The sequence below is a fragment of the Sparus aurata genome, chromosome 4, assembly GCF_900880675.1.
Source record: "Sparus aurata chromosome 4, fSpaAur1.1, whole genome shotgun sequence".
Lineage (NCBI taxonomy): Eukaryota > Metazoa > Chordata > Actinopteri > Spariformes > Sparidae > Sparus > Sparus aurata.
In genome coordinates this window covers 32,858,230-32,871,160 of record NC_044190.1, presented here as the reverse complement: position 1 = coordinate 32,871,160, position 12,931 = coordinate 32,858,230, and the positions used below count along the sequence as shown (strand labels likewise).

Genomic DNA, 12,931 nt, shown 5'->3' with positions numbered 1-12,931 from the left:
TTTTTTTTTAGGATCTGGATCTTATTTCTTTTTACACGTTTAAAATGAACTTTGGCTGGTAAAAAATAACATTTGCTGTTTGAGATTTTTTTTCCCCAATCCTTGTAACACTGATTAGCCAATGTTAGATGAAGGTAGATACCCCATATGGTGATGGTGTACCATATATCTATGTTTTGTTTGAATGTGGGTTTAATCTATAACTTTACATAAGGTTTTGCCATTGTGTACATTTTTTAATTTCGTATAAGCTTTAACTTTTTGTTTTTTTTCTGTTAAACATTACCCTATCGTTATTGGGTAAACCCAACATGTAGCCTACTGAATTTCTTTCTGTTGACAACAAAACAAATTGGGGAGTTAACTTGCGTGAAATATACACATGGAAAAATCATTAATCTAATAAGTTAACAGATAACGTGGTAATCAGTATATGGTGTGTTTAACCAGTCACTTCTCAATGGGTTTAGCAGCTTGTTAGCTTGTCAGAACTCGTCAGGCCTCTACAGAACTACACAGACACGATCTTTGGCTTGAGACGATCCAAACAAGCCAGAACAAAATGTTCACGACGGAAAGAGACGAAGCCTCACGTGCGCACGTGAGCGCGCACCGAATCCCACTGACCAATCAGATTAAGTAGAGTACACCGCTCACTTGTTTGTTCCCTTTAACATCCTCATACGTTTTTATCCAACATGGTGCTGAACTGAAGGCGGGGGAAACAACCTAGCTGGAGGTTTGTGCTAGTTTAATTCGCCTTCTTTAGAGCCGCTTCCTCGTAATTTTTTGGTACCACTGCCACTAACTAACTTGGCGGTTGCTATGGCTGCGAGTTCATGCGAGGCTGGCCGACAGGGAAGTGACGACCGGGGCTGTTGTTGGGACACGTGACGGGAGCTGGCGCTGATCTGTTTTGACAAGCAGCGCTGGGGAGGGAAGTGAGGAAGGGAGGCAGGCTGCAAGCATCACGACCAGGAGGACTCAGTGTTCCTTTCATCTGCATTTCGCCTGAATAATATCAGTGTCGACCTTCGTCTCCGAGTTTTTAAGCAGACAGACGGCCTTGTCAAGCGACCAAAAACGCCAACGGCTGCTCGGCGAACGCTCGCGGAAAACAAAACAAACAAACAAAAAAAAACATTTCGAGCGGAGTCGGGCTGTTTGTTGTCGCCGTTGAAAAGTTTTAATGAAGGACGCGAAGGAAGACGGCAGCACAGGTGGCGTTTCTAGCGTCAAGTAGATGGCGACGGTGCCGCGGAGGGACAGAAAAGTGGACCATGTCCTCGTAACATTTCGTGAGAAAGAATGATGCGTTGACTAATGTCCCCGCCGTAGCGAAGAGTAGGAGAAGAAGAAGGGGGGAAAAAAACACGGGGAAGGTCCGTCATCGGGAATCGTTGTATGTAGCCGAGCTGTGGCTACCTGCGCTACAGTGGGGGGTTGGGATGTTTATGGAGGTCGTCGTCACCAGTAGACGTTTAACCAGACAGTCACGATAAAGTTAGTGAGTTGTGTTTGCCATCTAGCTAACGGGGCTGTTAGTTAGCAGCCCGTTTCCACAGCCCCCAGTCGTGGCGGGGTGCAGTTGTGAGGAGCCAGCGTTACCGGAGAGGAGACACAGAAATGCATCGCGACGTAACTATGGTTCAGGTGGTGGAATTTGAGACTGGCTGTACGAGTAGTCAGCTTGCTAGATAAATTACTGGTTATCAGACTGGTTAGTCGCCAGCAAGCAGACTGACAGCTCCGTTGCCCAACGCTAGCTGTTTATTCGCTATCAGCTGTCTTTGTGTTAGTCAGTTGGACAATACAGTGCGACTCGATGGAAGCGTACAGTAGCATGCTAACAAAGCGCTGCTTTGTTGTTGGATAGGGGGCAGCTGGCACCAACACACAGGCTTCACAGCTGATATTATTGCTTAGCTTAATACAGCAGTTCGCAGCCCACAGAGTGTTTTGGGGTTACCCAGGCACCGTTGTGTTGCTGTCAAGGCTGTCGAAGAAGAGAGAAAAAAAGAGAAGAAACCCTGCAAGAGACCCTGAAGGCAACCTGATGACACTGGACAATATGAAGCCCGAGCGAGGTATGTGTTGCACCCATAATACACACATACACATAGGGTGGTCTTCATGGTCAGGTGTATGGGCAAGCTGTGCAGTTCCAGTTTTTGGTGGCCTGACTGTACCCATTCCTCTGCAAGAAGAATCAGGCCAGGGAATTATGTAACAGCTGGTCAGCTTGGTCATTGGTTATGTGAATTAAGAAAGCCTGACCCGAGTCAGTAAGGACGTGAAGATATAACGCGCACTGGCTGCTCTAGTTTAGGATGTTAACAGGAGTGTCAGCTGTTTCTATCCCCCATTTTTTGCGTCACTACATAACCTGCAAGATCCTCTCATGCCAAACGCTGTTCCCTTTTCCAGTAGCTCTTGTTTTGACAGTCTCCTGCACAGGGCTGCTGCAAAATGTTCTTGACACCCACCCTGTTGTGGAAATTAAGCTCCTGCCTTATGCTCTGCAACCTGTTTACATGTCCCTGTATCTGCAGCAAGAGGTAAAGCAGGGACAGAGGGGACACCCTTGTTTGTTTCAATGCGATCATGCAAATTTTACTATGGCATTGATTTGGGTATCAATTAATATTATATGTTGTATAAGCTAAAAGCTTCACAGTATGAGCATTCACACACGGTTGTTTGTGATCCAGGTTAACTGGTGACTTGACAACACAATAGCTCCATACTTGGAAGCAGTGAAGGACCACTGTTCTCACTCTTAATGAGATTAGCTGCAGTCAATCAGGGGTAGTCTGTGTTTTTGAATAGGTTATGAAACTACAGCCAGGCTGCTGACTGGCCTGAGTGGGATCTTCCTTAGAGCACAATGTGCTGGTAATGGGACTCCACAACAAACTGTAAACATGTTCCCTATATGGGTCTAGACTGTTAACCCTAGCCTTACCTTGCCTGTAGGATCCTAAACCTTTATATAGATGCACTGACCCAGACATCTGTGTGATGTGACTTGCCAAAGTAAAGGGCACACTGACTGGCACTGTACAGTGTAATTATAGCCTAATAATGCAGCACAGCGTGCTGGGTCAACTGTGAAGAGCAAACAGCAACATGGCTGTTCTATGTTGTGATATTAGTTGGAAATATTAAAATGATGTACAACCTAATATTCAAATAAATAGTGTATGTGTACCTGTCTTTTATCAGACAAAGCGAGGAGAACTGTTAGCCTAAGGCACATTTTTACAGCCAGTCTGCCCCTCACCCTTTCATGGATTGTCACCATGTCAGGTTGGCTCACTCACTGTCATGCTTTAATTATGAGAGCTTGTGCCAGTGGAAGCTGCTCCACAGCAGTAGCTCCCTGTTTGACTGGCAGACACTGTGGGGCTATTGTTATTTGGAACATACTGTACCTCTCCTGTGGTGGAGATACCAGATTGCTTATAGCTCAGACGCCTTCTCTATTTTGCCTCTCTCCTCTCCCTGCTCCCAGAGAAAGGGACTGCAGTGGTGAAAGAAGCTGTTTACTTAGTAGCCCTGATCACACAAAGGTCGAGTCAAGCACAGAGCAGGCCATTTCACCGCTCTGATGCTAGATGGAAGGTTCTTCAGAGACCCCAGCTGTAGTAAGTTTGAAGGGGAGAGCTAAACAAGTCCGGACATGTGCTTGCAACAAGTCTCACAGTCCGTGACCTCCTGATCAGGTGGGTGTGAAAAGTCAAGCAGAGGCTTTGGGTGGGTGATGAGGTGACGTGTCAGACTGTCCTCTGCAACTCCTTGGCCCCTCGCTCCAAATGCCCAAATCCAATATATTAAGTCAGTATCAGTGCTGAGAATGACCTGAAGTAACCGAGCCAATTGAAGTGGTATTTCGTGGTCACTACTATAACTAAGACTGCAAGTAAGGAATACATTTATTTTGATTAATCTGCTGACTATTTGCACTATGAATGGATTAATCATTAATCTAAAAAGATGTGAAAAATGCTCATCACAATTTCCCAGAGCCCAGAGTCCCATCTTTTCATGGCTCTTGTCTAACCAACAGTCCAAAACCTGACGACATTTTCTCCTATTGTAAATGACAAAAAAACAGCAAATCCGTACATTTAAGAAGCTTGAATCAGCAAATGTTTATCACTTAAACAATTGATAAATGATCAAATGAGTACAGCTAATCGATTTAGCTGTAGTTTTAACACAATTTTCTGAAGCTTCTTGAACAACATAATAAAGAGGAGTCATAGGCATACTAGTGTTGTCGTCTCATCCACTCGAGACGTAAAGTATAGTTAGACCTTCATGTAAGAATTAATGAATTATCCTGGTTAGTTTAATACTGCAAATGATTTAAAACTGTAAAACGAAAAGGAGCACTTGTATCTGTCAGAATTTGTATCCAAAAATGGGTAGCATTAGTCTAGGTCTTTAAACTCAATACCTGATTAAAACAAAGATTTCACACCTAAGATGAGCGCACTTTTCTCCGTGTCCTTGCAACATCTCTTTGTGGCACTTTGTGAACCATGCTTTTGTTATAAGGGGAGAAGAGGAGCACTTATTTTCTGCTCAGGGGCCTAACAGGAGTCATCTGACTCCCTTGTTTTTTGTGAGTTGAGCTGTGAGTCAGGATGGCGGGTGTGAGGACAGAGTGAGTGTGGCAACAGATTGCTTTTGGCCCTAATGAGCACTGCACGGTTGAAGCATGTGGCTCAACCGACAGCTTTTACAGGTCCTATAGACAGCAGCTATGGAAGCCTTGGGACCTGTTTACGCCAGATGGGTGGTTAACATGGCCAGTATATCAGGTTTCAGACTGTTTCAGCTGAAGTGTGGTTGAGCTGTTTTTTTATTTGAATCCTTAAAGACATACTTTTGACTTTTAGTGTTTTGTATCCACATGTAGAGGGGAAAAGTTTGATTCAAAAACCACACTGGAATTGTTTACACCATAAAAATAGGCTGTTTGTGCTCAAGTGTGGTCCTTTTCACAACCAAAGCACTCAAGGGGCATTACAAATATAAAAAGGTTTCGCATTAGATGCTGCTTTGAAGTCGTGCAGTGAAATGTATGAGCAACGAGCTAAGAATGGTGAGGAGTGCCTCCCCCTTTATGCCCTCAACCACAGCTCTCATTCTTCTCGCCCTTTCAGACGCACATTGAACAACATACACAGAGATGACCTCAGAGCTAGTCATGTTGGAGAGACTCAGTCAGCTGGCACGCCTCAACACTGAGCCCCTGATCTCTCTAATGTTATTTAGTGTGTTTGTTTGGTGGTGCTTCCTGTTTGTCTGTTCTTTAAGGCGGACTTGAATGCAAGTCCACCTCCCCTCACCCCCGCTTCACCCAGTTTACTCCACTGGCTGCCTTCTGCCGTGCGCTCAGCCAGATTACAGCTGCCCTGAGACGTCCTAGACAGAGAGTATACACTCTCACTGAAGAGAGGGCCAGATAATACAGAGCGACACACACTGTTGTCCTGTACGTCACCTGTCTAGTCAGGTGTTGTCTTTGCCTGCTCCTCAGCAGGAGGCAGCCACAACAGGTGCTCTCATCTGTTTTACTCACCTCACACGGCTGGAGTCCATCTGTATATATTTTTTTCTTTTTTTTTAAAGGACTTTATTTCATAGCTGCATCAAAACCTGTGCTGGTTTGATCTGTCTTTTTTTTTTTTTGTTCATTCCAAAACACATCCTGTCCTGTCAAAGTATAAAAATGGGAAGCAAAGCAGATGCATTGAAAACTAGGGTTGGGTGATGTAAGGCAGGAGTTGCTCATTAGCACCCCACTGTGTCACTCTGACTGCAACCTCCCAACTGTCTCACCCAGCTGAGAAAATTGTCTTCGATCAACAGCTGAGGGAATCACATCTGCTCTCACATCCCTGCCTGGCAAGCGACTGACATACATCCCCTTATGTTCATATCTTCAAAGTTAGCCTGCTCGCCATACTGATAAAGATGAGCCAAGAAACCACAAATAACAGCACTCCAGAGAAAAGAAATACAGCTGCTAGCAATGAAACCCAGCATTTTAGGTTCACCAAACTGGGCAGGTTTAATAAGAAAATAATAAACCTGACGTGTAGACGTTACTGTAGTGCGTTGAACAGCAACCCAAGTTCCTTTCATTTACACTCCCACATGTATACCAACTCCTGCATCCCTCTGGTTGGGGGCCTTCTAAATCACGATGTCACAATGGTACAGGGCTCAGTAGTCGATGACTGTCAGCCATCTGATTGAAAACCATAACCTTGTTTTTCATTGAGATTTATTTAAAACCAGTTGCTTTTCCTGTTTACACACCCACACACACCATCTCACACTTGGAATTCATTTAATCAATTAGTTTAGCTCAACACAACAAATGTAAGTGTATGACCATATTGCCTTTTCATTACAATGCCACTGCCTTTTGCTGACCCAGCTGCACTGAATATGGATATTGGACTCCCTATTGTACAGTGAGATTCAGAGCTTGCCTTTCGCAATGAATACCAACACAGAGTAGGCATTCAGCTGTGAGTTACTATCCTGGCTCCTGGCGTAATCAGCCTAAATCAATGCTGTTGTGACAGCTTTGACTGTAAGTAGCCAAGCCTCGCCTAGCCGCTGCATAGGATTGAGTACCCAGTTGACCCGTGCAGCAATGCTCTTACGTAAGGGTGGTATATTTTATTTAGCACACCGACCCTTTATGAGGACACGTAAACAAGTGCACTGGTACCCTATACGGATATTGATATATATAGGCTTAATGCTTAAAGTCAACCAAGTCATAGTGAGCTGTATCCATACACATACACAGGCATAAAAAGCAGGTGTATATATTTAGCACAGCTACTCATTAAGGCTCAGTGTTAACAAGCTATCACCATACAGGCTTAGTGTTTGACTGGCTGAAGCTGAAAGTAGCAGCATGGGTCACATTTCGGCTGCCAGGGTGCCACTGAGCAAGTGATGTCATTTGCTTGCATGTTCGTCACATCCGCCCGCCCCCGTGGCTCCTCATAGCCAACCAGCAGACTGCTCTGCAGGAACAGGAAGAGCCATCTGGACCTGGTGGTTTTGTCATGGTAGGGGTGGTGTTGTGGTAGAAACAATATCTATGTTCGTTTTTGTCTTTCTCTTTTTCTTTGTCTTTGTTTCTGTCTGTCTTTGGCATATTCAGTTTATTGTATATTTGTGTCTCTTCTTCAGGGCATCTGTGGTTCTTGACATAGACTCAAATAGATAACCAAGCCATGACTTTCTTAACCCTGCATGAAACATACTAGATTAATACTGAAACTTTTATTGACAGGATTAGTACTTTTATGTTCCACTTTGTGCTTGACGCCAGATATCTGCTTTCAAGATACTGAGTGTGTTTTCTTATCACTTACTGCATCCCTCTGCCAGAGAGAAAGCCTTTGCAATGTAACTACCAATAATCAGCGAATTGTGACAAAGTTCCACACCTCTATACAGTACTTAATCTCTATGATCAATGAAATCCTGGTGTTCTTTATAGTAAACCCTTCCTTCCACTCTAGCCTAATCCCTGATATGTCATAAATAGATTGAAATTCGGTGGGAACAGCACACCTTGCTCAGAAGCCACATACAAAAAAAACCCAAGCACTCATGCCTGGCACAAAGTATTTCTTTGTCATGCTTCCTCCATGTTTGTTATTTTTGGAACCGAGAAACTAAAATGACAGCTTCTTTATATTCTCAGCAGCGTTCATGTGGGAGTCTGTTGAGGGATGTGCGATTATCATTATTCTGCAAGATTTGTAAGGAGGGAAGGCCTCATACAGGCAATGTTCCTACTCCTCACTCCAGTGGTCATCTTTGACCTATTCTAGCCCCTCTTTACCCCTCCACTCTTTTTCTCTCCCTCCTCTGAGTCATTACATAGACTTCAACTACTCTAACACCTCAGCACTTAACACCCCCACTACCACTAATTGCTCATAATATCTAGACGAAAAGCATATTGACAGAAATGAGGTAGGTTTACTTACTATCTAAAATGCGGGAAAAATAGTTGATGGTACAGCTTGACGGTTTTTTCAGTATGCTTATATTGCTCACTGAAGACATTTTTGCAGGCATACCTTACAATGTGGTGTTTAACTTTTGCTGAAGAGCTGTGTTTAAAAAAAAATACTATGGCACTCCCTAGATAAAAGTAAAAATGTTTAACCCATACAACAAGTAGCAGCAGAATTCCGCTTAGATTAAAGAGGAAATAAAGAACTTCAGTGATTTGCTACAACTGGGCAGTGTTACGTTATTTTGAGAGTGAGAGAGGTGAGTCCTCTTCAGCTTTAAAGGTCTGTTACCAGACACCACACAGTGTTATGTAAGCCAGCACTTTAATCAGGTTCATACATCAGACCGACACACAACACGCATATGTCTGTGTCTGTCTTCCCATGCTGTTAATGTGCTGTTATGGTATGGTGCTAAAAGTGCCATAACAGATTATTAATCATTAAAATGTCTGATAGTCAGATGAAGAGAGAACGAGAACAAAAGAACGCCGGGTTGTGTAATGTTTTGAATAAGGCTTTGTTCAGACTGCAGGCAAATCAGATTCATTCTCAAATCAGATCTTTTACACAGTGTTCGCACTGTTATCTGTAAGTGACCTGATCAGATCTTTGTCCAGACATCATCAACCTATCTGCATGGGTTGCCGTGTTATCGCTGTACATAAGCATCAATAACTACATAAGCCGGCGACACAGCTTCGACAGTGCCAGCAGACAATGAATTTCACCGCTGTGCATGGATTGCTGTTCTCCTGTCCTCCATACTGCTCTGCTAGCGGCGCCTTTGATTCTCAGCCGCTTGGATGCACTTCCATCACTGGATTCAGCCCAGTCTCCTCGAAATTACATTTGTATATTAGAATACTAAATTGGGTTCATAATTGCGTTCTGCTGTTGCTGCCTGGATTATGTTCAGTGTTTCTTAAGTGAATTAATCACAACAGTTATTGATAGTAAATTTTAGGCTCGGATTGCGACTGTATGAAATGTTCACAGTACAATAACTGCCTCAGAAAAAATCACGGCTTTTGCAGCTTATTATGTCCAGACAGACATTCAATTTTATATAAACTTAATTACACTGGTATGGTACAATTCAATGTTGTAGACTGTATGATAATTGTCAATATTCATACCACAGTATACCTTGAAAACACATCTATACTGAGGGTTATCACTTATACTGATCAGCCAAGAGACATCTAATATTAACCAGTCAATATCCATAAATGTCTAATGTGAACTGATTCTTTCATGTATTACAGTCGTGGTTGCACATACACAAACGCACACGTTCCCAGTCTCTGCTAACGGAAAATACCTTGGGGGCTCATTGTGGAGGCGTTAAGCACATTGTTTATTAACAACAGCATGAGGTTAAGTTAATTTGAGACTCATCACAGCTATCCCCTTTCCTTTTCTCCATTGTCTCATCTTATCACATTCAGGCCATTTCCCTTATCACCATTGCTTCATGCTCGCAACACACCAGCTGACTTTTTTCCCCCTGACTCAGCTAAGTCTTTAGTGGTTAGGTTTTTTGCTTTTGATGCGCTGTTATTGAATGCTGTTATTGAATTTAAGGGGTCAAGGAGCTGTAACTTTGAGTTTCACAAGTCCTGACAAAAGAAGGTGCTTAATGATAAAATCATGGAGAACAGTGTAAAGATGAAAATGTTAGAAGCATCCAAAAGGACCCCAGTTGAGCAAGAGCTGAGAGCTTGGCCTTTTGAGGCATGTAAATCATTCAGTTCACCGTTACCGAGAACAAGGTGAAAGTTTTTTTTTTTTAGCCATATCAAGACTTTGATCTTGTGCGACTTTGTCCCAAGCGGTTTATTCTAGCCAACAACTGCCTCAATCTGCCTGTGCCACAACTGACACACTTTTCATATGAGCTACACTGCTCAGGTTGCTCAATTCGTACTCCCCTTTCTAGAAATCAGCGTTGGCAGCAGAGGAGGGGTCAGAGGCCCGTGCAATCATGAAGGACAGGGGGGCTCTGGTTACGGAGAGATGCTGGTTTGCCCTACTGCCCTAGTGTCCTGTAGCCACCAGCAGTCAGCTTGCTGAAATCCAGACTGATGTGGTAAAGGTATAGACCGTGATGTTACCTTTTAGAGGGGATCAGAATTTGTCGAGGGGACCCCATCTATGCACACTATTAAAATATAGTACCCTGCGAATTAATGTAAGTGGGACTGTAACTAGCGTTCAAAGGTTCTGTCGAGGTTTTCAAAAGCAGCTTTGAAAATCTTTCATCATATTATTATATGACTTTATCTCCCTTACAGCACTTTTTAAATCTTCTAACAAAATCCTAGATTTGTATTAAGTAATTCATCATCAGTAATCACCAAAGCCAAACGCCAAGCAAATGTAATTCCATAATATGATCTTTATTTTGTAAAGTCTTATGTAATTTACCATACCACTGTTGTGCTGTCAGGCTGTTGCTACATTGCCCCATTAGTACAGGTGCACACTTTCCCTTATGTGTGGGAATTGGAAGGGCAAACGTTTTTTTGACATAGTCAATAAAGTAAATGTTGGTTTTAAACAGAATCAAAGCAAATCCAGACATGCAAAATAAAAGCTACTCAACATTTGCTGATTATCATTTTTAACATTTTTGTTCTCATAAACAAATCAAGTTGTTTTCACCTTCTTGCCAATGCACCTGACATAATATTGGGATGTGCATTCACTAATCTGTCACATTTCTATAAAATGACAGTTGAATCTACAATGAGTTTGTGGCTATAGTGTACACTAAAAAGGCCAGATCAGGCAGGAGGACTGCATGATTGTTGCCTCTACTGGGGCTTAGTAATTCCCACTTTACCCACCTTGTCCAGCACTGGTTTACTCACTCCACTCCACATTACATAACAGGTATTTGTCAGACAATGACTTTGCAAAGGACTACTCTTGCCTGAATAAAAGGCTTAGGGGGCCCAGCTACAGTATGTGAAAGTAAGGTCAGGAAGGGCACCTCAGAGGGCACAACAAACCTTAGGTCACTGCTTCTGAAGATAATCTTTCTGGCATTTCAGGAAAGATGAGAAGGAGGCATGCTGAGTAATGTCGCCATACACGTTAGTCCCCTTTCGCTACACGTGTCCCTGATTTATTATTTTAGTGTTTGTGATTCCTCATATTAGTATTCATGGGCCCCCTTTTTAATCTCAGAAAGGTTTACAGCACATTTATTTTTTTTCAGCTTCGCTCATTTACTCAGCCTAATTTCATTTATACTTGGAAGCTGCCCAGTGCAGCCAGTAATTTTCTTTTTAGCCACCGAGCAACTCATCTGAATAATGGCGGGGTTCAAGTACCTTACTCAAGGACTTCAATTGCTATGGCTGTTGGGGATGAGGAGAGTGTGTTGTACCTCATTCCTCACCCAAAACATCCCAGCAGGGTTGGAATTTGAATTTACATCTTTGCGGTCAGTAGCTGGCAGAGAGTATGCAGGTTTTCCATCTGATGCAAAGGCGTTACCAGCTGATTTTGCCAGTCCTGTCTGGTTAAAGGCGTGTTACTGACTTAAAGCAGCTGACACAGTGTGTGGTTGCTTTGAAATCATGCAGACACTTTGGCACTCCTTCAACCTTGGTTACCTAATTGTGAGAAAGCATTGTTGCTGGTGCTTTCATCATGTAGTACTGACCTAATGTGGTAAGGAAGCTGAACAGAAGAAGTGATTTGAGAGATTTGTGTGTGAACTCAACAAAAGTTTACTGCAGTGAGTGTGGGTGTAATCTATAATATCTACTAAAGCTGCATATACAGCTATATAAGAGAATATAATATATTGCCCTCTAGTCATATGCAGAAAATAAACAGGACTTTTCAGTATCCTGTAAGGAAAAGGGAGACAAAGACATGTCAACAACCAGGTGAAAGAAGAACTGCTTAGTACACATTTGCTGCTCCCTGAATCAGGTTCTCAGTAAGAGTTACTTTTTCCACATCAGCTGAGATTAGTTTTGTCTGTTAGGCACTCACACCTCATGATGAAAAGTTTTTTCCAGAGCCTCGAGCTTGTTTACCACGTGACTCGACCAGTATGTGAGCCGCTCGGCTCCTAAACAACAGCTCTGTTTATGGCTGACAATAACGGGTGCAAGTGAGAGGGCAAGGTGGTGTGTCAGTCTGGGTCAAGTGTGTCTGTGTATTGTTTGTTGGCAGTGGGAGAATAATAGCAGCTGAGTTCACAAAACAGAAGAAGGGTTCTCCTCAGCTGGAACTGTACTGACGCCTCCCAGCCAATCAGGGCCTGTTGCTAAGTGTGCCGTGAATCTGCCCCTTTGTGTTGGATAGAGGGGCACACAGACTCACACACACACACACACTCACACATGTCATGGATCCAAAGTCCTCAGTTTTGAGGAAACATTTCAGTTAATCTTGTGGGAGGAAACTGGAAAAGTATGGAGAAAGGCAGACTCTCAAACTGAAACATATTATTGGAAACCCTGAGTAACTAAACTTTCTGGTACTAAGCAGTTGCTGAGAGACATGGGTTAAAGTTTACAAGATTTGCCAATTTAATAGTCAAATCAGTGTCAGAGCCTGCTATCAGTTCAATTTCAACACATCAAACTGAATCTGGATCAGCTTTTGCGCACCAGTGATCCTTACAAGCAAAAAGATGTTAGTTCCTTGGCAGACTCCACCACTTCCAGTGTTTTTCAGTGCTGTAACACAAAGCAGACAAAAACAGGAAAGGTGAGCTGGCAGTGATGTGTGTGTTTCATGTTATAAAACACTATGGAAACACAGCTGACCCCGTTACTACAATTAAAATGTAGCAACAATCCTCTGCTGCTCTGCCACAGAGAGGCAGAACAAAA

The 12,931-nt window shown here is 43.0% G+C and overlaps 1 protein-coding gene across 1 annotated transcript in view; it reads left to right on the top strand.

Moving 5' to 3' along the window:
• Positions 1-661: 661 nt before the first annotated feature.
• The window catches only part of atosa (atos homolog A), a 33,045-nt gene continuing 20,775 nt past the window's right edge, over positions 662-12,931 (top strand). Inside the window, exon 1 of the mRNA XM_030414070.1 lies at positions 662-2,087. Within this exon, the coding sequence (XP_030269930.1) occupies positions 2,057-2,087 (31 nt within the window). The 5' untranslated portion in view covers positions 662-2,056. The remainder of the gene's footprint in view (positions 2,088-12,931) is intronic.